The 22,193-nt window shown below is 44.4% G+C and overlaps 1 protein-coding gene across 4 annotated transcripts in view; it reads right to left on the minus strand.

The window, feature by feature from the left end:
• Positions 1-3,132: 3,132 nt before the first annotated feature.
• The window catches only part of WDR7 (WD repeat domain 7), a 237,946-nt gene continuing 218,885 nt past the window's right edge, over positions 3,133-22,193 (minus strand). For all 4 annotated transcript variants that reach the window (XM_075268327.1, XM_075268317.1, XM_075268308.1 and 1 more), the window contains 2 exons: positions 12,168-12,272; positions 3,133-5,108 (listed from right to left, as the gene is read on the minus strand). In XM_075268327.1, coding sequence (XP_075124428.1) covers positions 4,905-5,108; positions 12,168-12,272 — 309 coding nt within the window. In that variant the 3' untranslated portion in view covers positions 3,133-4,904. The remainder of the gene's footprint in view (positions 5,109-12,167; positions 12,273-22,193) is intronic.

Consider the following 22,193-nt stretch of genomic DNA (forward strand, 5'->3'; position numbering starts at 1 on the left):
TACTTAATGATGACTGTAGGATAGAAGGGCTTGAAGTAATGGTAACTAGGACAGAAGGACATTAAGTACACTTCAAGATAACTCTAGGATAACAAGTTTACGTCACAATAACTCTAGGACAGCTGGGCATCAAGAATATTTCATGATAACTGCAGAGCAGCAGGACCTTAAGTGTACGTGATGATAATTCTAGGACAGTAGAGCATCAAGTATACCTCATAACTCTAGGACAACTGGACGGCAAGTATACCTCCTGATAACTCTAGGACAGCTGGGCATCACGTATATCTCCTGATAACTCTAGGACAGCAGGACATTACGTATACCTCCTGATAACTCTAGGACAGAAGGACATTACGTATACTTCCTGATGACTCTAGGACAGCTGGGCATCAAGAATACTTAACGATAACTGCAAAGTAGCAGGACCTCAAATAGACTTTATGATAACTCAGGACATCAGAGCATCAAGTATTCCTCATTACTCTAGGACAACAGTGTAGTTCCTGATAACTCAAGAGCGGCAGGACATTAAGTAGACTTCAGGATAACTCAAGGACAGGAGAACATCAAGTGTAGTCCATCAAAACCGTAGGACAAGAGGACATCACGTATACGCCATGGTAACACAAGGACAGCAGGACATCAAGTAGAGTTCATGGTTACTTCAAGACATTAGGAAGAACTTATGGTTTCTCCAGGTCACCAAGCAGAGTTCATGATGACTCCTGGATGGAAGAACATGGCATATACTTCTTGGTTGTGATTACACTGGACAAAAAGGGGATAAATCAACTTTATGACCAGGATAACTCCAAGATATCAAATAGTATTCATGTCTATTGCCAGGCAGGAATACAAGGGGTAACGTTCTTGTGTGTGAACATGCTGGAGAGGAGCAAGGATCAAGACAGGATGAGAACTAGTACACTTCATGGTTACTCTGGGATAGTTCCTCCATAGAAGAAGAAGAATCAGGAGTAACGTTCTTGGTTAGGATCTCGTAGCGCAGATGAGTCCCGAGTGTTACCGGGAAATGCAGAGTCAGGTATTTTAGGGCAAGGGCATCAAAAAATGTACCTTATAGTTACTTCTGTCATGGTGGGAGATGTTCAGGTCTTTACTTTCTCACTATAGCGTACACCAGTGCATGTTGGGAAATAAGAGACTCTCTATAAGCTTTACAGTATAGGCAATGGCAGGAAATAATATATTCTATAGTCACATCCGATTCTACCTTGTGCGGGTCACTTGGCTCTAGAATATACCGGTCCACCTGCTGCTACATGTTCTGGAATATTCTACCTGTAAGACTGGCACATATTCTTATATATTTATTATATCTATTTATATTACTTTTTATTAGATCTATTTATATTATTTTTTATTAGATCTATTTATATTATTTTAACACAATATCAATAATTTTTTATAATTTATTATAGAAAACAATTTTTTTTTTTTAGAGTATATCCACACATATCGAAAAAAAAAAATTGTCAAAGATTTCGGCACAAATTCTGCTGCAAATCTTTGGCCAAATCCACATAGATTTGTCATGAATGAGTCACGCATTTCAGCCTATGCATCTCCATAAGGTGACATACGTGGTGAAAGAATCGGCAGGTTGTGGATATAAAATTCCCATAACTTGCGGATGAGATTTTGTGTTTGTGTGAACTTAGCCTTAAAGGGATATTCCATTTACTCTTCTGCGGTAAAGTGCATACAACTAAGATGATGGGGAACCATGATACATATTTTTTTTTATTATGTAGGTTGTGAGCCTCATATAGAGCTCACAATGTACATTTTTTTTCCTATCCGTATGTCTTTTTTGTAGAATGGGAGGGAATCCACGCAAACACGGGGAGAACATACAAACTCCTTGCAGATATTGTTCCTGGTGGGATTCGAACCCAGGACTCCATCGCTGCAAGGCTACAGTGCTAACCACTGAGCCACCGTGTTGCCCCGGGGAACCATGATATGTCTGTGTTGTCACTTATCTGGACTCTCCTGGCATCTACGTTAGCTTCTGTACCTTGCACACTACGTTTCCATCATCCGCTCGCAGCTTCGAGGTGCCCTCCATATGTTTCATAACAAACAGGGATAAAAGGCACAATACATGGAAACTAGACCTGTGCTGGGGGCCACATGCAGTCACTCTCCTCTTACTTGTAAGGACCTCATCCTAAAGATTCCAGTTAAATGCAGTCTTATAACTCGCTTTATGATATCCAGTTCTTATATCATGTTGGTTTTGTTCTACACTGTGTAGATCTTCGGGGGTGGAGCCTGATGCAAGCATCCCTGTTCTATGCTCCACCCACTAGGAGCCTGCAAAAGGAATAACATAGATTATAAGTATTGTTGGGGGCATTCTTAACACTCCTGTCCTGTTCTAGGAGTGTTTCTTAAAATGTAGCTAGAAAAATGTACTAATAATCCTTTTATAACCTCCTTGAAAGGGACAGAAATTGACCCACACAAACAATACTATGAACACATCTGGTCGCGGTTTATTTAAGTGGTACGCCCACTGCACAGGACTGAACCAAAACAAGAGTGTATTACCTCTGACATGACTTTTCAAGGAGGCCCAGTAACCCCTCCTGACATGTCTGTCTGTTTCATACGGTATTGTTCCTCTGTTATTCCTCTTAGAAATGTATGTATTTAGGTTGCCAATTGCAGTGTGTCCCTTCAATCAGAGATGATAGTGTTAATGTAAAGGAATACACCTTTTGTCAAAGGAATAATGGCCAGTTTATTTATACATTTCCAGGAGGAATTACAGAGGAACGGCATAAAACATAGTTACATAGTATGCTTGGTAAAAGACGTGTGTTGTCCATCTAAATATACATGTTCCAGAATTGCTTTTCATGGGGAATACAATCATTTACTAAAAACACAGTTCAGAGGAGGAGACGGGTCTTTTTTGAGTATATAATGGAGACTCACCTTTCATGGGGCTATATATAATATAAGGGAACCTCCACTTACTAGGTGGACTCATCCTCATTAGGGGAAGTGGTCCTAGTGTCAATGCATTCTGCACTCCTACAAGGGCGACATAAACCTTAGCACAAAGACAGCAACATGGGGGGGGGGGGGGGGGCGTATTTTGGCATGAATTACCAAATGCATTGGTTTTGCCCAATGGCAGGGCAGATATGTTTGAACTAAGAAAATGAAGGTTTCTGGAATGAGAAGTTCCTGCGAACACCTTGAGAATAAGTATGCAAGCGTTACATACGGGCTTAGTGCTACACCTGTCCAGGGCATGAAACAATTAGGACTGACCTGCAATACCAGACACAACCTACGGACAGGTGTGGGGCTGTTTTTGCAATATAGCAGCCATGTTTTTCTAATGCTTTGGTTAGTAGGGTAGGTGGAGAAAGGAGAAGGAACACAACCCATGTTCAAGATTTGCCTAGATGACTCCTCCCATAGCTCCGCCTACTTGACTACAGGCTTGTGCAGGAAATAGGAGTCCTAGGCCTCATGAGATCTTCATAGTGCAACATGACTTAGGGACGTGCAATAAATCTTCATAGTATATACAGTCTATAACAATCGTACTTTAATAAGGAACACACCCTCTTAAATTAGGTCGCAACGCTAAGTACACGGCTCACATGTCACATGGCAAACAAAATACATAGAGAATAGATAACAGACATACGACACACGAAAAAATCTCTGACGGCGGGAAATAAAATGCCTTCTTCGAGGTCACGGCCCCTCGTTGATACTAAATGTAAACAATCTGGTCATACAAAACCACGCAGCATTGTATGGAATGTGACAACCGGACACGCATAAAAAGGGGTATTCCGGTAACAACAACTTGCAACATGCCAATTTGCTGATTGGTTGGGGTCTGACTACTGGGACCCTCACCAATCACGAGAACTGGGCCCAGTGCCCATAGCAGTTCCCTTGCTATAAATGCAATGTCACTCTATTTCATCCCAGTTGTCAGAGGTCAGACCCCCACCAACCAGCAAATTACCCCTATTCTTTATATAGGGGGCAACTTGTTACTGGAATACCCCTATATGATATCTATATGTAACGGTGGAGTGCGTCATTCTAAGTGTGGGACCATCATATACCATCTTACAATTTACATCCAGATATTATCTACATAGGATGTGACAATTATTTCTCTTATACTCAAGTCACAGCGAGAGCAGCATTCAAAAAATATCCTTGGCTTCTAAAGGTGCCCATACAGAGTCATTGTGACAGCTATTCTTCCCGACTGCCCCCTACACATGCATGCTCGTCTCCTCTGATCATGCATGTTCTCTTAATGGGTAGAGGGGTGTAAGTCACTGCCAAAATTTTTGACAGCACTCATAGAAGTCAACGGCCCCACAGTTTTTTGGCCACTTTTACCCTTACGTGTATGGGCACCTTTAGTGCTACTGCTTCAGTGTCTGTCCGGATGCTGCAGGATCTTCTCAGTAATCTGAGCACTGCAGCCTTACTTGCTAGGGGGCGTGTCTGTCAGAACTCCGTCGACTGATTCCCCTAGCAATAGGCAGAATTCTGAATGCAGCTCTAATAGTGGCAGGAGTGTAAGTGTCACTGAAGGGTATAAAGTGACTCCCCACTATATACAGACTGTATCTAGCTTTATAGATGAACTGCTGAAGCCTCTTCTACTATTAGGGTCTACAGAGAGGAATTGGGGGGCTCCAGCATATATTGTACATGAATGGCTTCCCATTACTGGGGAATCATGCAGCACCAACACAGCAAAGTCTACCCCATGAATGATATGACAACAACGATATCTGCAGTGATCATGCTATAGACGTTTTGGAAGGAGAGGGGAGAGGGGGCAGTGGGTGTGCAGAAAGTGGGCACAAGCTGTTCAGTTCCTAGACCATGAACCGATGCTCTTTGCCGTCGTGGGCCATAAGGATGACGTTGCGGTTGGAAGTCCAGATGAGTCTTGCTAGTCTCAGGGCGTTGAGTGAGCCGGGGGAGGCTGGTTGGACGGGGGGCACCTGGTACGTTTTAATACAACGCAGCTGAGGAGCGGAGTTCAGCATCCCGATGCTTCCCAGCAAGGACGTGTTCATCTACGAAAGAAGATAAAAAAAAAATTACAAAAATAACATTATAGGGGCAAGTTATGGTTAGGATTTATATATATACCATACTAATATTTGTAACATTTGGGCTTACCCTCAAAAAAAAAAAAAAAAAAAAGAAAAGTGAAAGTAAAGAATCAACCCACCTCTTATCAGACACTTTCTGTGCTGCCGCCCCGGGGGCCAGTAGGTAAGGGGGGCCCGGTCACCTTCAATGCAACCTAACTTAAGCTTGTGTGTATGAACTGATGGATTTTACAGCTCACAATTATCAGCAGATTCTACAGGGGGAGGGAGGGGGCGCTCTGAAAGTCTTAGCTTTCATACACTGTGTTATTGCAAGGGGAGCCCCTTGTTGTCTGTATTCATACCTATGACCGCAAACCTTTGCAACAACCAGTAGGTAAGGGGGCCCCTAAAAGTAGCCTAATTAAAGCATAAATGTAAGAATACCGGCTGTTTCTACAGGAGGAGGGATGGGGCGCTTTGTAATAAGCCATTGTACAGCAGGGGGTCTTATATATTGTACTACTGGAAGGGGGCCCTTGTTGTCTGTATTCATGTCTGTGACCACAATCCCTTCCCTGGGACCCAATAGGCAATGGGGCCCCCGTCACCTAATATAAGCTTTGGTGTAAGAACTGATGGATTGTTCCCAATTCTCAGCGGATTCTACAGGGGGAGGGAGGGGGTGCCCTGTGATAACTTATTGAAGAACAAGGGGCTCATAGACACCCTTGTTGTCTGCATCCATGCTTGTGACCAAAAATCCTGTGCCATTGAGTTTTGGGAGGGAGGTATTGTATCCGTCATGTTTAACCCCTCACTGTCCTCTGTGTGCGTCACATGTAGCCTATGTGACTAACACGTGATTGTGCGGAGGCTGAAGAGAACGTGACGTTCCAACCTGGGGAAGAATATAAGTCATCTTCTATTTTTTTTTTTTTTTTTTTTTTGTGGCACAATGGAGTCAGCGGGCGTAAATCACGGCATCTCTAGCAGGGAGCGCGCCAGCACCACTGACATTTACACAATTTAGATCATCCTGAGTAATGGCCCTTTTAAGATGACTAATGTTACTGATTTTCCTACATAAGTAATAGCTCTGAAACTGAGCAGAGAAAACAGAGGTGGTGCGGGAGGGCAGATCGTGTGCGAACGGAGACGTAATTAACGCCTACTATGCCGCTAGGACTAGTGGGGCCTGTATAGCTTCAAGGAGCGGTCAAGGAGTATTACACTATACTGTACGTACATTGGCTGTATCGGCTGCACTGCAAAAATATTGCATATGGGTTGAAAATTGCTGTAAAAACATCTTCATACCCTGTCAAGGCATGTTGAAGGCATGTTACAACGATCCCTCAAAATCAAACTGAAAACCTGACAGCAAGTGTTCAATTTCCCTGCAGCGCCACCACAGGGCAAATGAAGCATTACAGAGTGTCCATAAATATATCAATGGGACAGAACAGGTCCTCACTGCCAGCCCAAATAGTGCAAAAACAGAATGGAACCGGGATCCCAATTCCAAAATGGAAACTGGGGGTAGGGGAGTACCACTTTATTTTTTTGTTTTATTTCAGACCTCCCCCTAGGTTTTCCAACTTGCCTAGAAAATCCCTTTAAATGATTGTGTAAAGCCTGTTACTCTGCATGCCATATCTACTCCCCATTCTGAGTACAAACAATGTCATGCAAATCGGAACCCCCCCTCCCTAAGCAGGAGATACTGAGGGGGGAGGTTGTGGTCAAATGGGGATTGGGCAGCAGAAATGTACTACAATCTGATGGCCATCCGTGTGATAATAGATGTCCACCGAGGTTTTACTCAGGCTCAAAAGAGGGGTCTCAAGTAGTGGGGACACCCCTGTATTGCATCCTCATAGAGCATATGGACAGGTCACTGTAGAGGATGCTGTGTGTTCCGGCCCTGCACACGTGCTGCTCGCCCCCCTGGAGCTGGTGGAGGTGATCAGGTAATGCTCTGAGCCAGTGACAGATATAGGATTAGCTCGGAGGAGATCGCCAGCTGAGCCCGGATTTCTAACAGGTCTGACTGGGATTAAAGTTTAACACCGTAAAGTGCAGCTGTGACCGGGGAGAAAAGCTCCAGCAGAGACGTAAGGGAGGGATGGAAACCTCCTACTGTCCCCGCTATTGTCTATGACCAGCTAGCTGAGGTAGGGGCACAAATATGGCCGAACAGATACAGCATGTGCAAAGGAAAACACTCCATCATTTCCAGCCAAAGGAACCCTTACTGTCCTGGAGGTTCTCTAATGTAAAAGTGAGTGCCGCTCTGGAGTATAATACAGGATGTAACTCAGGATCAGTACAGGATAAGTAATGTAATGTATGTACACAGTGACTGTACCAGCAGAATAGTGAGCGCAGCTCTGGAGTATAATACCGGATATAACTCAGGATCAGTACAGGATAAGTAATGTAATGTATGTACACAGTGATTGTACCAGCAGAATAGTGAGTGCAGCTCTGGAGTATAATACAGGATGTAACTCAGGATCAGTACAGGATAAGTAATGTATGTACACAGTGACTGTACCAGCAGAATAGTGAGTGCAGCTCTGGAGTATAATACCGGATATAACTCAGGATCAGTACAGGATAAGTAATGTAATGTATGTACACAGTGATTGTACCAGCAGAATAGTGAGTGCAGCTCTGGAGTATAATACAGGATGTAACTCAGGATCAGTACAGGATAAGTAATGTATGTACACAGTGACTGTATCAGCAGCATAGTGAGTGCAGCTCTGGAGTATAATACAGGATGTAACTCAGGATCAGTACAGGATAAGTAATGTATGTACGCAGTGACTGTACCAGCAGAATAGTGAGTGCAGCTCTGGAGTATAATACAGGATGTAACTCAGGATCAGTACAAGATAAGTAATGTAATGTATGTACACAGTGACTGCACCAGCAGAATAGTGAGCGCAGCTCTGGAGTATAATACAGGATGTAACTCAGGATCAGTACAGGATAAGTAACGTAATGTATGTACACAGTGACTGTACCAGCAGAATAGTGAGTGAAGCTCTGGAGTATAATACAGGATGTAACTCAGGATCAGTACAGGATAAGTAATGTAATGTATGTACACAGTGACTGTACCAGCAGAATAGTGAGCGCAGCTCTGGAGTATAATACCGGATATAACTCAGGATCAGTACAGGATAAGTAATGTAATGTATGTACACAGTGATTGTACCAGCAGAATAGTGAGTGCAGCTCTGGAGTATAATACAGGATGTAACTCAGGATCAGTACAGGATAAGTAATGTATGTACACAGTGACTGTACCAGCAGAATAGTGAGTGCAGCTCTGGAGTATAATACCGGATATAACTCAGGATCAGTACAGGATAAGTAATGTAATGTATGTACACAGTGATTGTACCAGCAGAATAGTGAGTGCAGCTCTGGAGTATAATACAGGATGTAACTCAGGATCAGTACAGGATAAGTAATGTATGTACACAGTGACTGTATCAGCAGCATAGTGAGTGCAGCTCTGGAGTATAATACAGGATGTAACTCAGGATCAGTACAGGATAAGTAATGTATGTACGCAGTGACTGTACCAGCAGAATAGTGAGTGCAGCTCTGGAGTATAATACAGGATGTAACTCAGGATCAGTACAAGATAAGTAATGTAATGTATGTACACAGTGACTGCACCAGCAGAATAGTGAGCGCAGCTCTGGAGTATAATACAGGATGTAACTCAGGATCAGTACAGGATAAGTAACGTAATGTATGTACACAGTGACTGTACCAGCAGAATAGTGAGTGAAGCTCTGGAGTATAATACAGGATGTAACTCAGGATCAGTACAGGATAAGTAATGTAATGTATGTACACAGTGACTGTACCAGCAGAATAGTGAGCGCAGCTCTGGAGTATAATACAGGATGTAACTCAGGATCAGTACAGCATAAGTAATGTAATGTATGTACACAGTGACTGTACCAGCAGAATAGTGAGCGCAGCTCTGGAGTATAATACAGGATGTAACTCAGGATCAGTACAGGATAAGTAATGTAATGTATGTACACAGTGACTGCACCAGCAGAATAGTGAGCACAGCTCTGGAGTATAATACAGGATGTAACTCAGGATCAGTACAGGATAAGTAATGTAATGTATGTACACAGTGACTGTACCAGCAGAATAGTGAGTGCAGCTCTGGAGTATAATACAGGATGTAACTCAGGATCAGTACAGGATAAGTAATGAATGTAATGTATGTACACAGTGACTGTACCAGCAGAATAGTGAGCGCTGCTCTGGAGTATAATACAGGATGTAACTCAGGATCAGTACAGGATAAGTAATGTAATGTATGTACACAGTGACTGTACCAGCAGAATAGTGAGCGCAGCTCTGGAGTATAATACAGGATGTAACTCAGGATCAGTACAGGATAAGTAATGAATGTAATGTATGTACACAGTGATTGTACCAGCAGAATAGTGAGCGCTGCTCTGGAGTATAATACAGGATGTAACTCAGGATCAGTACAGGATAAGTAATGTAATGTATGTACACAGTGACTGCACCAGCAGAATAGTGAGTGCAGCTCTGTAGGATATCGAGTACATGTACACTATATGTGCACAGACATCCATTGGTTCCAGCATGATGCGTTCATTTCTTCCTCCTCCTACCTCATGTAATTTGGGAAAGTTCCAAAAAGGAGTTGTAATAAAGTAAGATCATCGCTGACTCGGGGAACAATGTCTGCCTCTCTGGAGGGCCTTTCTCTGCCTTCTCTTCTGGCGACAGTGATTGCGATCAATCAGATACGGGGACAGTCGCCGTGTGATTACCTCGTGTATTAGACAGAGGCGGTAAACATTGCGGTAATCCTTAATTACTCAGCTGTAAAATGGGAGCGTATTAAATCATTATACAAGACTGAGAGATGCTCCGAGGAAACCGGAGATGAGCGGGAGCCCTGCGATCAATAAACATACAATCCCCTGCTCACATTAATTAGCTAAATATGTTTATTACGGTGTAGGGACGCAGGGAACCGCAGGGCCGCGATCAGGGGTAACGTTAGAGCGCTGCGACAGGGGAAAATCTAACCAATAGACAATTTATAGTCTATGGCCACTGCTGCAAGGCTGATCTAACAATGCAGAATCCATTGCCATTAGTATAGGGAGGTTTATTTACTGTCTACCTGGGTGACCACCATGTTGCTATAGGTAGCCCGGCATGTTCTCTTCCTGCTGAAGTGGCCCTGATGCTCCAGGGATTGTCAGAATCTATCAAGAGGAACGGAATACAGGCCATGTATAATTTTGCAACCATTTCTATTGTTTCCGTCCATCCAATCTCCTCCCGTTTTGTGTACGCAGCAGCTAAGCAGACCCATATGTAGTCTGCAGTCTTACCATTAGAAGAGTGGGTCGATGGAAGTGAGCGTGACCGCTGGATCAGACTACACCAGATTCCTTTGTCCATCAAGGCGGTGTCCTACACAGTGGTCACCACAAGGCCACCAGGCCGTATCCTAACCACATCTTGGCCATACTATTGCTATAGGGGACAAGTTCCTGAAAGGTTTCTCCAATCTCTTCTTAAAGGGATCCTATCACTGGATACCCTTTTTTCTGACTAACACGTAGGAATAGCCTTAAAGGGGTTGTCCCATCACAAGGATCCTATCTATACTGCTTGTTAATGTGAATGTAAGACTTTCCCTAAATACACTGCTTCAGCAAAACTGCTTTGTTTGTCCATTATCTTACTTTATTCATTTTTTTGGGACACATCCCTTGACTTATCTGGTCATAAGTCAAGTGATGTATCTGCTGCTCTCAGGGGGGAGGGGGAGGGGCTAAGTGCACGGGAGTGAGCCTGGAGGGGGGGGGGGGGGTAGTTTACCCTTTGGGGGGAAGGGGCTGCCAATACAGACCCGGAATCCGCTGTAATAGAGAGGCGGATGCCGGGGAGTGTAGACGCCGGCACAGATGCCTGCAGCATCACTATGCTTCTGCCCTGCATGAAGCCAGCAGCGGCCGGAGGGGGGGGGAAGCGGAGGAGCGGAATAGCAGGGCATGGAGCATAGCGATGTTGCAGGCATCTGTGCCGGCGTCTAACCCTCTCCGGCATCCGCCTCTCTATTACAGCGGGTGTCGGGTCTGTATTCGCATTGTGAAGGCTAGACTGGTCTATAAGCACGCACGCACGGCCAGGGGCATCTTGCTGCTGGATTTGCATATGTAACCCCGCCCACCAATGACGCAACAAAGCAGGAAGAAAGAAGATTTTACAGCAACGAAGACTGGTGAGTACGCGACGTGGGAATACCCCTTTAAGAAAGGTTATTCTTCTCCCCGCCACCGTTTGTTAGAAATTCGGGTTTTCTTCGGTATGCAAATGGAGGCGGGCCCAATGTTACAAGAGAACTCTCCAGCGACACCTCTATCTTCCTCTGGAACGGCCTCTCCCTGTGTCTTTTTCCATCCCGGGTTTCAATCTTCAAGGCTGTGGACAGAGCTGACTGCGCATGCTCGGGCCACAGGAAAATGGCCGCTTACACAGTAAGCTGATGTAAGCGGCCATTTTCTTGTGGCCTGGGCATGCGGGGTCGGCTCTGCCTGAGGCCTAGAAGATTGAAACCCAGGACGGAAGAAGACACAGGGAGAGGGCGTTCCAGATGAAGATAGAGGCGTCGCTGGAGAGTTCTCTCGTGGCATTGGGACCGCCCCTAGTGCTGCGAGAGAACTCATTTGCATCCCAAAGAAAACCCGGATTTCTACCGAACGGCGGTGCAGAGAAGACATCTAAAGGTAGGAGAAGAATAGCCCTTCTTAAGGCTATTCCTACGTGTTAGGGAGAAAAAAAGGGTATCGAATGATAAGATCCCTTTAAGGATATGACACCATTGTCTAAGCATTCTGGGAATTGTAGTTATGAAAGCTGAAAAGTGACCGGTTGAACATCAGATATAATATCTATAAATCCCAGGAACCCTTTCGCGAAAGTGCTTCAGAGCCCGTTCCTTACCTGCCAGAAGGAGATATGGCTGTCTTTGTTCGAGTAGGTAGCGAGATAGCGTCCATCAGGGGCAAACGAAACCGCCGTAATTGGTCCTTTATGGCCGTGAATATTCTGCAAAATAAATGGAAAAGCAAATGAAACATCTAAAAGACCGCGATGAAAACAAAAAAAAAAGCCATTGAATTTTTGTTTTTGTGCGGGGCCTGGATTGCCTTCTTCTGCCTCCCGGAGGCTTATTGTACAGTATGAAAGCCGCGTCTCCTTCCTCGTTCTCCATGAAATATTAAATAATGGAGGAGTAGACGGCGGTGATGCGCTATCCACGAGGAGGCGGTGGCGGCGCTGGTTGCCGGAGCGCAGCCCTGTGATGTGCATGCTCTAGAAGTTTACGGCTTTGATTTGAAGTGTAAATACGTCCAGCTGCGCTCCCCTCAGATCAGACCATTGTCCAAGGGCTCCTTAATCCGGGAGGCTCTTGATCTGTGATGATTAGCGATGCCTCCGCGCCTGTGTCTTACACGGCTTCCTAAGCTGCTCTGCTACACCAAACGGCATAACTTATTGGGCTGCTTTGATAAAACTTTGCGACAAGACATTCCATCTGTTCGCGGGGAGAAGCGGTTCCACTGGATAATCATCTCATCAAATCCTCGAAGAACGCACAAAGACCTCCCGCTACCCTCTCCTGATGCCAGCAAGCTTTCATATCAGAGGGCTATGGACTAGGGGCCGCGCGGGGATGTAGCAGAGCGCAGATTGTCGCTTGCCTCTACACTGATATAAGGGAGTAGCTACATCTGCAGTCCCATGTAAATCTCAAGACGACTGATCTGATGTCACGTGTATGGTGCCCTATGCTTGATCTAATGTCGCCCTGGTGTGCTATGGAATAGGGGCCGTATACAGATATAGTTCGGCGTGACTCAAGGTTTCTCTGCAGTCCTATGTAAATCTCCAGTTTGGATTAGGATACCACTGTGTATTATAAAATGCTTGCTATGGATCAGCAACCTTTGGCACTCAAGTATGCATGCTGGGATTTGTAGTTTCACAACGGCAGGAGTGCCCTAGGATACTAACCCCCGGACTGGGGGCTGCACATTGATGTAGCAGAGCTCAGTTGGACACATTTTTGGGGCTACTTTGCTTGTAGTTCTCAGCAGTCCTATGTAAACCTCTGCATCCGATCTGCTAATGACTACAACAAATTTGCAATTCGCACTAATAATCTGAGGTGGTCACAGCTCCACCCCCACAATAAAAAAAGGGTTAAAGGTCTCTTAAAGGGGCCTCACACTAATAAACGCAGGCAGCACGGCTTCAAAGCCAGCCATTGTATAGACAAGCGTGCCGCTATTGATTTCTATGTAAGCAGGTTTGTCCTTACAGTTGCTTTCATGAACGAGTCTATGGCTGCACCCAGGGTATATATTACACTGTGTGAGCGCCCCCCACTGTTACACTAGTGTAGGTTCCTTTAAATAACTGATAATAATAAGCGGAATATTTAGTCCATACATTTCGTACATTCACCCCCTAGATCTGTCTCCTCGCCATCGCAGTGTTACCACGCGGGGTCATGTGACTTCTCAGTTCGGGCTTCCAATGAGAGCTGAAAGTGACCTTGGCGAGCGGCGTATAGCAGACATCTCTGGGTGACGGCTGCTGTCTGTCAGTCAATATCTGCCTCTCATTTGTTACCAGGCCGCCCCGCTGTGATCCCCTCATTACAATTTGCTTTAACTTCCTGGGCAAATGACAACCACAAAATGAAGCGGCTTCTTACTGACTGGCGGTAATCTACACAAAACCCTGCGACAGCTGCAACCGGCCCAAGTGCTACCATTAACCCCTCACCGGCCTCTTCTGGGGCCACAGCCCTGAGCTACGGCCTACACTGACTGTATAGCTATATACTGTGTATACAGGTCACTGAGCTACGGCCTACACTGACTGTATAGCTATATACTGTGTATACGGGTCACTGAGCTACAGCTTACACTGACTGTATATCTATATACTGTGTATACGGGTCACTGAGCTACGGCCTACACTGACTGTATAGCTATATACTGTGTATACAGGTCTCTGAGCTACGGCCTACACTGACTGTATAGCTATATACTGTGTATACAGGTCACTGAGCTACAGCCTACACTGACTGTATAGCTATATACTGTGTATACAGGTCACTGAGCTACGGCCTACACTGACTGTATAGCTATATACTGTGTATACAGGTCTCTGAGCTACAGCCTACACTGACTGTATATCTATATACTGTGTATACAGGTCACTGAGCTACGGCCTACACTGACTGTATAGCTATATACTGTGTATACAGGTCTCTGAGCTACGGCCTACACTGACTGTATAGCTATATACTGTGTACACAGGTCTCTGAGCTACGGCCTACACTGACTGTATAGCTATATACTGTGTATACGGGTCTCTGAGCTACAGCCTACACTGACTGTATAGCTATATACTGTGTATACAGGTCACTAGCTACGGCCTACACTGACTGTATAGCTATATACTGTGTATACAGGTCTCTGAGCTACGGCCTACACTGACTGTATAGCTATATACTGTGTACACAGGTCTCTGAGCTACGGCCTACACTGACTGTATAGCTATATACTGTGTATAGAGGTCTCTGAGCTACGGCCTACACTGACTGTATAGCTATATACTGTGTATACAGGTCTCTGAGCTATGGCCTACACTGACTGTATAGCTATATACTGTGTATACAGGTCACTAGCTACAGCCTACACTGACTGTATAGCTATATACTGTGTATACAGGTCTCTGAGCTACGGCCTACACTGACTGTATAGCTATATACTGTGTATACAGGTCACTGAGCTACAGCCTACACTGACTGTATAGCTATATACTGTGTATACAGGTCTCTGAGCTACGGCCTACACTGACTGTATAGCTATATACTGTGTATACAGGTCACTAGCTACGGCCTACACTGACTGTATATCTATATACAGGTCTATGAGCTACGGCCTACACTGACTGTATAGCTATATACTGTGTATACAGGTCTCTGAGCTACAGCCTACACTGACTGTATAGCTATATACTGTGTATACAGGTCTCTGAGCTACGGCCTACACTGACTGTATAGCTATATACTGTGTATACAGGTCTCTGAGCTACAGCCTACACTGACTGTATAGCTATATACTGTGTAGATGGGTCACTGAGCTACGGCCTATACTGACTGTATAGCTATATACTGTGTATAGGGGTCACTGTGCTATGGCCTACACTGACTGTATATCTATATACTGTGTATACGGGTCACTAGCTAAGGCCTACACTGACTGTATATCTATATACTGTGTATACAGGTCACTGAGCAATGGCCTACACTGACTTTATATCAATATACTGTATATTACGGGTCACTGAGCTACAGCCTACACTGACTTTATATATATATATATATATATATATATATATATATATATATATATATATATATCCTAGTAATATTATAAATGTGAAAGTTTGTGAGTTTGGATGTTTGTGGGTTTGTGTGTTCGGATGTTTGTTAGTCAATCACGCAAAACCCGCTCGACCGATTTGGCTGAAGTTTTCCACAAACATAGTTAATACACCCCATTGCGCAATAGGCTACTTTTCGTCACAATAGCGCACATACATTTTTCCCAGGACCCCCACAAACCCCAAACTCACACCACCATCTCTGCAATCTCACACACTTTGGACCATAGCAAGCCACAAAATTCATATTGCCCTCTACAGCCTCGCCCCTAACCCCACACAATCACATATACATATACTTTACCACTTTGCCCCTCACCTTAACGATACTCCAGGAGGTTCTCTTTAACGCTCCGGAGCAGCCATGTTTGCCAACCCCCACCGCTATGACAATCCGCGACACCGCCCACCCATGTCAATACCCCTAGGTGGTCTAATAAATGCAAAAAAAAAAAGTTTTAAAAAAGTAAAAAAAATAATATTAAAAACAAAAAAAAAGGATTAAAAATTCAAATCACCCCCCTTTCCCTAGAACACATATAAAAGTAGTTAAAAACTGTGAAACACATACATGTTAGGTATCCCCGCGTCCAAAATCGCCCGCTCTACAAAGCTATACAAATATTTTTCCTGTTCGGTAAACGCCGTACCGGGAAAAATGGTCAAAAGTGCCAAACCGCCGTTTTTTCACTGTTTTGATTCTGATAAAAATTTGAATAAAAAGTGATCAAAGCAATAACATTTCCTGAAGATGGTAGAACTACAAAGTACACCCAGTCCCGCAAAAAAAGACGCCATATACATCCCCATACATGCACGTATAAAAAAGTTACGGCTGTCGGAATATGGCGACTTTTCAAAAAAATTTTTTTTAACAGTTTTGGATTTGTTTTTAAGGGGTCAAAATGTAACTAAAACCATATAAATTTGGTATCCCCGGAATCGTAACGAAACACAGAATACAGGGGACATGTCATTTTGGTTGCACAGTGAACGCCGTAAAACCAAAGCCCGTAAGAAAGTCGCAGAAATGCATTTTTTCTTGAAATCCACTCCATTCTGAATGTTTTCCCTGCTTCCCAGTACATTATATAGAATAAATAATGGTGGCATCATGAAGAAAAATTTGTCCCGCAAAAATTAAGACCTCATATGGCTCTGGGAGCGGAGAAATAAAAAAGTTATGGGGTTTAGAAGGAGGGGAGTCAAAAACGAAAATCAAAAAATGCCATCGGCGGGAAAGGGGTAACTTCAAATACCTCTGTCCCAAAGTCACTATGTAAAGTTTCTCACAACACCGTATATATAGCAGCTCTAATACAAATTAGCTTCAACACAAAAGTCTCACGTACTCTCTGAATTACAGAAAAAACAAGATACAAACTTACATTTCATATCCCATACCTTATACACAGTACAAAAACCTTACCCGCCCCTGTATATACCCACTGCTACAATCACCGCAGACGAAGTCGCGGGTACCAGCTAGTATATATATATATATATATATATATATATATATATATATATATATGTACTGTGTTTACGGGTCTCTGAGCTACAGGCTACACTGACTGTGTATCTCAGTGGGTTCAGGGGGCGATTTTTCATGGGATGTAACCATTATCGGTCACATTGTACGACCATTGATAGCTATATTTGAGATGTGAGATAGGAACCTGCTACCATAGTGCCCGGTCTCACCTGAATACATTGCTAGCATCCATAACCGCAATGTTACATGTTAAGCAATGCTCTATGAGCTAAACACATGGTCAGCAGCAGCTGTACAAACCTCTCTGCTAATTTGCCACAATGTATCAATCTGGAGTCCAGGCTGTTGAGCTCACAGAGCATTGTCTAGGCTGGATACAAATGTATCAGCAAAGAGTAGGACTAGTGATGTACAGGGTGTCAGATCAGCATCACCCGCTCCGTACACCCTGCTAAACCTATACTGATCCGACTCGCCCACATTTCTTGTGTCAGAACTGTATACGCACACAACACTACATCACAGAATACAATCCAGGAAAAATAACCAGGAATGAGATTACCACCTTATAGGAGTGACACGGTATCCCGAGCTACAATGCCAAACCAGGCGCAACAAATCACCAACAAGTCTCCATAATCTGATATCTACTGACGGGAAAATGACAAATTGTTGACTGGCTGATCTGGTTCACTGAAAGTGTTCTTGTGTCAGCTCCATATTCATACGCGGGGAGCGATGAAACATCACAGGGAGCTGTAGATATGTCTACAATTAACACAAAAATGATGCCGGAAATCAGCACCAGCAGAGTAGTGAGCGCAGCTCTGGAGTATAATACAGGATGTAACTCAGGATCAGTACAGGATAAGTAATGTAATGTATGTACACAGTGACTGCACCAGCAGAATAGTGAGCGCAGCTCTGGAGTATAATACAGGATGTAACTCAGGATCAGTACAGGATAAGTAATGTAATGTATGTACACAGTGACTGTACCAGCAGAATAGTGAGTGCAGCTCTGGAGTATAATACAGGATGTAACTCAGGATCAGTACAGGATAAGTAATGTAATGTATGTACACAGTGACTGTACCAGTAGAATAGTGAGTGCAGCTCTGGAGTATAATACAGGATGTAACTCAGGATCAGTACAGGATAAGTAATGTAATGTATGTACACAGTGACTGTACCAGCAGAATAGTGAGCGCAGCTCTGGAGTATAATACAGGATGTAACTCAGGATCAGTACAGGATAAGTAATGTAATGTATGTACACAGTGACTGTACCAGCAGAATAGTGAGTGCAGCTCTGGGGTATAATACAGGATGTAACTCAGGATCAGTACAGGATAAGTAATGTAATGTATGTATACACTGACTGTACCAGCAGAATAGTGAGCGAAGCTCTGGAGAATAATACAGGATGTAACTCAGGATCAGTACAGGATAAGTAATGTAATGTATGTATACAGTGACTGTACCAGCAGAATAGTGAGTGCAGCTCTGGAGTATAATACAGGATGTAACTCAGGATCAGTACAGGATAAGTAATGTAATGTATGTACACAGTGACTGTACCAGCAGAATAGTGAGCGCAGCTCTGGAGTATAATACAGGATAAGTAATGTAATGTATGTACACAGTGACTGCACCAGCAGAATAGTGAGTGCTGCTCTGGGGTATAATACAGGATAAGTAATGTAATGTATGTACACAGTGACTGCACCAGCAGAATAGTGAGCGCAGCTCTGGAGTATAATACAGGATGTAACTCAGGATCAGTACAAGATAAGTAATGTAATGTATGTACACAGTGACTGTACCAGCAGAATAGTGAGTAGACTTTTCCCAGTGATAGAGCCCCTTTAAAACCTTTCCTTTCTATCTTTAGTAAAAGCACAGACAATACCTCTTGTTGAGCTGTTCCAAGTGACATACTCAGCCCTTCTACTTCTGTACACAGTCCGCAGAGCCTCAATGGCAGTGACAGCCCGTCTTGCCTTGCAGCAGTAATTTGCTATGGCTGCAAGTCACAGTGACAAAGCTGCCCCAGGAGTCCTCACCTAGGAGCTAAATATCCCTGTTAGCAGGGTCCCTGGCCTGGGGGTATCAGCTCTGGCCTGGCAGACAATGAAAATAATCAAAGTAGGATTATTTATTAATGGCGCTGCGCTGCAACACTGAAGCAAACACCAGATTAATCACACTAACAATCCTCTTCATTTTCCAGGGGAGTCATCCTCTGCTGTTTGGCCTGAGGTTTTTGGCAAAGAGACATTGATGAATAGTCATGGACGCCACAGACATTGGGAATCACATGACCTCTCTCAAAACCTGACAACCATAGAGATGTAGCAGAGCTGAATGGGTTAGTAATCTTTTTTAGGACTGTAACAAACAGCCTATAGATTTGAATGAGAGCTGTGTAATGCTTCATTCCCCCTGCGGAGGTGCTGTAGGGTATTGAAACGCTTGCTGTTAGGTCCACCTTTAGATTACAGTTGGGGTTTAAAGCAACTTAACACTTCGGGAGCTGCTTAATTTTTATTAAATTTTTTTAATTTTGTTTCTAAGAAAAAGGAGTCGTCCAAAGACGGATATCCATTTTATGGTCGGAACTTTTTATATAATTAAAAATTAACTTTTTTTTTTTTTTTTTCAACAATGTAACCACAGGGGGGCTTGTTTACCGACTCCATATCTCTGCTCATTGGTCCCCACCTTTGGTAGAGCTTAAAGGGAACTGTTCCCCATCTTCACCAACTCCAGTTCTTTGCACTAGTATTTAAAGGGGTTGTCCAGGAAAAAAAATTTTTTCTCCGGGGCCTGGAGAAAACACCCCAAAAACACACTGACCTGTCCCCGATTCTCTGGTGTCCCCCGCCAATGTCTAGTCACATGGCACACTAGGTCTTGAAGTCTCCACTATGGCCAATGAGTGGAATCGGGATGTCACAGGTGATCTAGGCGAGTGATGTCCTGGGTCCTTTCCTTAGCCCATTGATTGGACTTAGCGGTCACATGTGGCGGGGGCTTACAATGGAACGAGCCCCGGGGTGCCGCAGGACCAGGCACCCCGAAGCATCAGGGACAGATGAGTATGGTTTGGTTTTTTTTCCCCCGGCCTCCAGGAAAGAAAACTAATTCCTGGACATCCCCTTTAAGCTGTTATACTCTACTTATAGAACAGAAGTGGCGCTGTTTTTGCAACAAATCACTCATCTAGTTGAAACTTGACACAACCCCTTTAAGAAGCGTTGTATTTACAAATCAGTCATCCCGTAAATCGCTGCCGTTTCCTCGCGGTAATCACTCCATTTATACCTATTTAGGCCCAGATTGAGAGACAGATGTCTGCGCTCTCCAGCCTGCGTCCTACCGGGCCGTAATTGTAAAGGTTACCGCTCTATAAGCCTTGATTAAAAAATCCGTCTGCTCGGCTAAAGATGCCATTTCCCCCTTCTTTAAAGGCACAGGCCAATGTGCGCTCGCACGCAACAAAACAATCAACAAAAACACCTTCTCCGGGGAGCGCTGCGTTCTCGTGACGCTCCCCCGGGACCACGTACAGCTGCAGTAACCTTTCAGGAAAATTTGTCTCTCTTGAAAAGCCTATGAATAATTTCAGAGACACGGACACACTTCTTGTAAATTTCTCCGGCGCGGCGTAAGCAACAGAGGCAATTACAGCCATATTAAAAGGAAAAATACAGAAACGCGAACGGACGGAATCTGTCGCCTTTGTCTCAGGTTTTATCACAAGTCCTTTATGATGTAAACTGCAGAGCACGCTGGGTCGTTGGCCCGAACAATGGCATCTGAACCGTAAGAATGGGGTCTGTCGATACGGCACTTGAGCGGGAGTTGCCCTTTTAATATCCCACAGGGCCAGGCGGAGGAAATATAGGATGAGCTGCTCTGTATGGGTCCATGTGTCAGAATGTGCCGGTGTCTAGTCCCTATATAGCGTATGTGAATTGTATCTTACTGCCTGCTGGGGACATTTTGGGGTAGGCTTCTTTACTGTCCCAGCTTGACGGTGCCCCAGTGCACAAAGCAAAGTCCATACAGACATGGGTGGAGGAGTCTGGTGTAAAAGAACCTGACTGGCCGCACAGAGCCCTGAACCAGAATGTAGATGGGGAGCTCGGCCCTCTCATGCCCAACATCGGTGTCTGCCCAAATCTTGTTGAAAGTCTTCGCAGGAGAGTGGAGTAAAGGGGGGAAAAACTTCAATATGGATAGAGGTAGCGAATAACTTTATGATCAGACCCCCTCCAATCCAGAGAGCGGTGGTTCCCGATGGAGCAGGAGGCCGATCATGTGTCCCGCTGCTCTATTCACTGTCTATGGGAGCGCCGGAGGGAGCAGAGGACAGAATAGGGAATGAATGTAGTGGCAGACCACACGCCTGGTCAGCCACCCCATCAGCATCTGGCCTGACGAGACCTGTGAATTGCATTTGAGGAAGGGCCGTGTTACTGCCCGAAACGCGTCGTGCCATTCCTTTGTGATTTTCTCTCAATAAAAAGGTTGTTTCAAATAACCTTCTGGACTGTGTCGCACCTCCATTACCAGTGAGCGCGGATCCCCTGTTTACGGACCTTAGGTCCTCATCCAATCCACTTCATCCTCCCAATCTTTCGGTGTCTACAGGCTGTGCCACTGCCACCTGGAATTTGGTTTGTGCACCTCCTGGGGTTGTGACCGGTTCACAATCCTTGCAGGTGAGAGGCCATCTGGTTATTTTATATGGTCAATACTATTGTTCACTGCTACACTTAGTGCGTATATGTGTGTCTTTGTCATGCCCTGCCTCTGCTATCTGTATACAGTCTGTGTATGTTATGTATAGGTATATATATGCGTGTTTTTGTGTGTCATACCCTGCCTCTCTGCTATCTGTATACAGTCTGTGTATGTTATGTATAGGTATATACACTCACCAGCCACTTTATTAGGTACACCATGCTAGTAACGGGTTGGACCCCCTTTTGCCTTCAGAA

This window comes from Leptodactylus fuscus, chromosome 1 (assembly GCF_031893055.1).
Source record: "Leptodactylus fuscus isolate aLepFus1 chromosome 1, aLepFus1.hap2, whole genome shotgun sequence".
Taxonomy (NCBI): Eukaryota; Metazoa; Chordata; class Amphibia; order Anura; family Leptodactylidae; genus Leptodactylus; species Leptodactylus fuscus.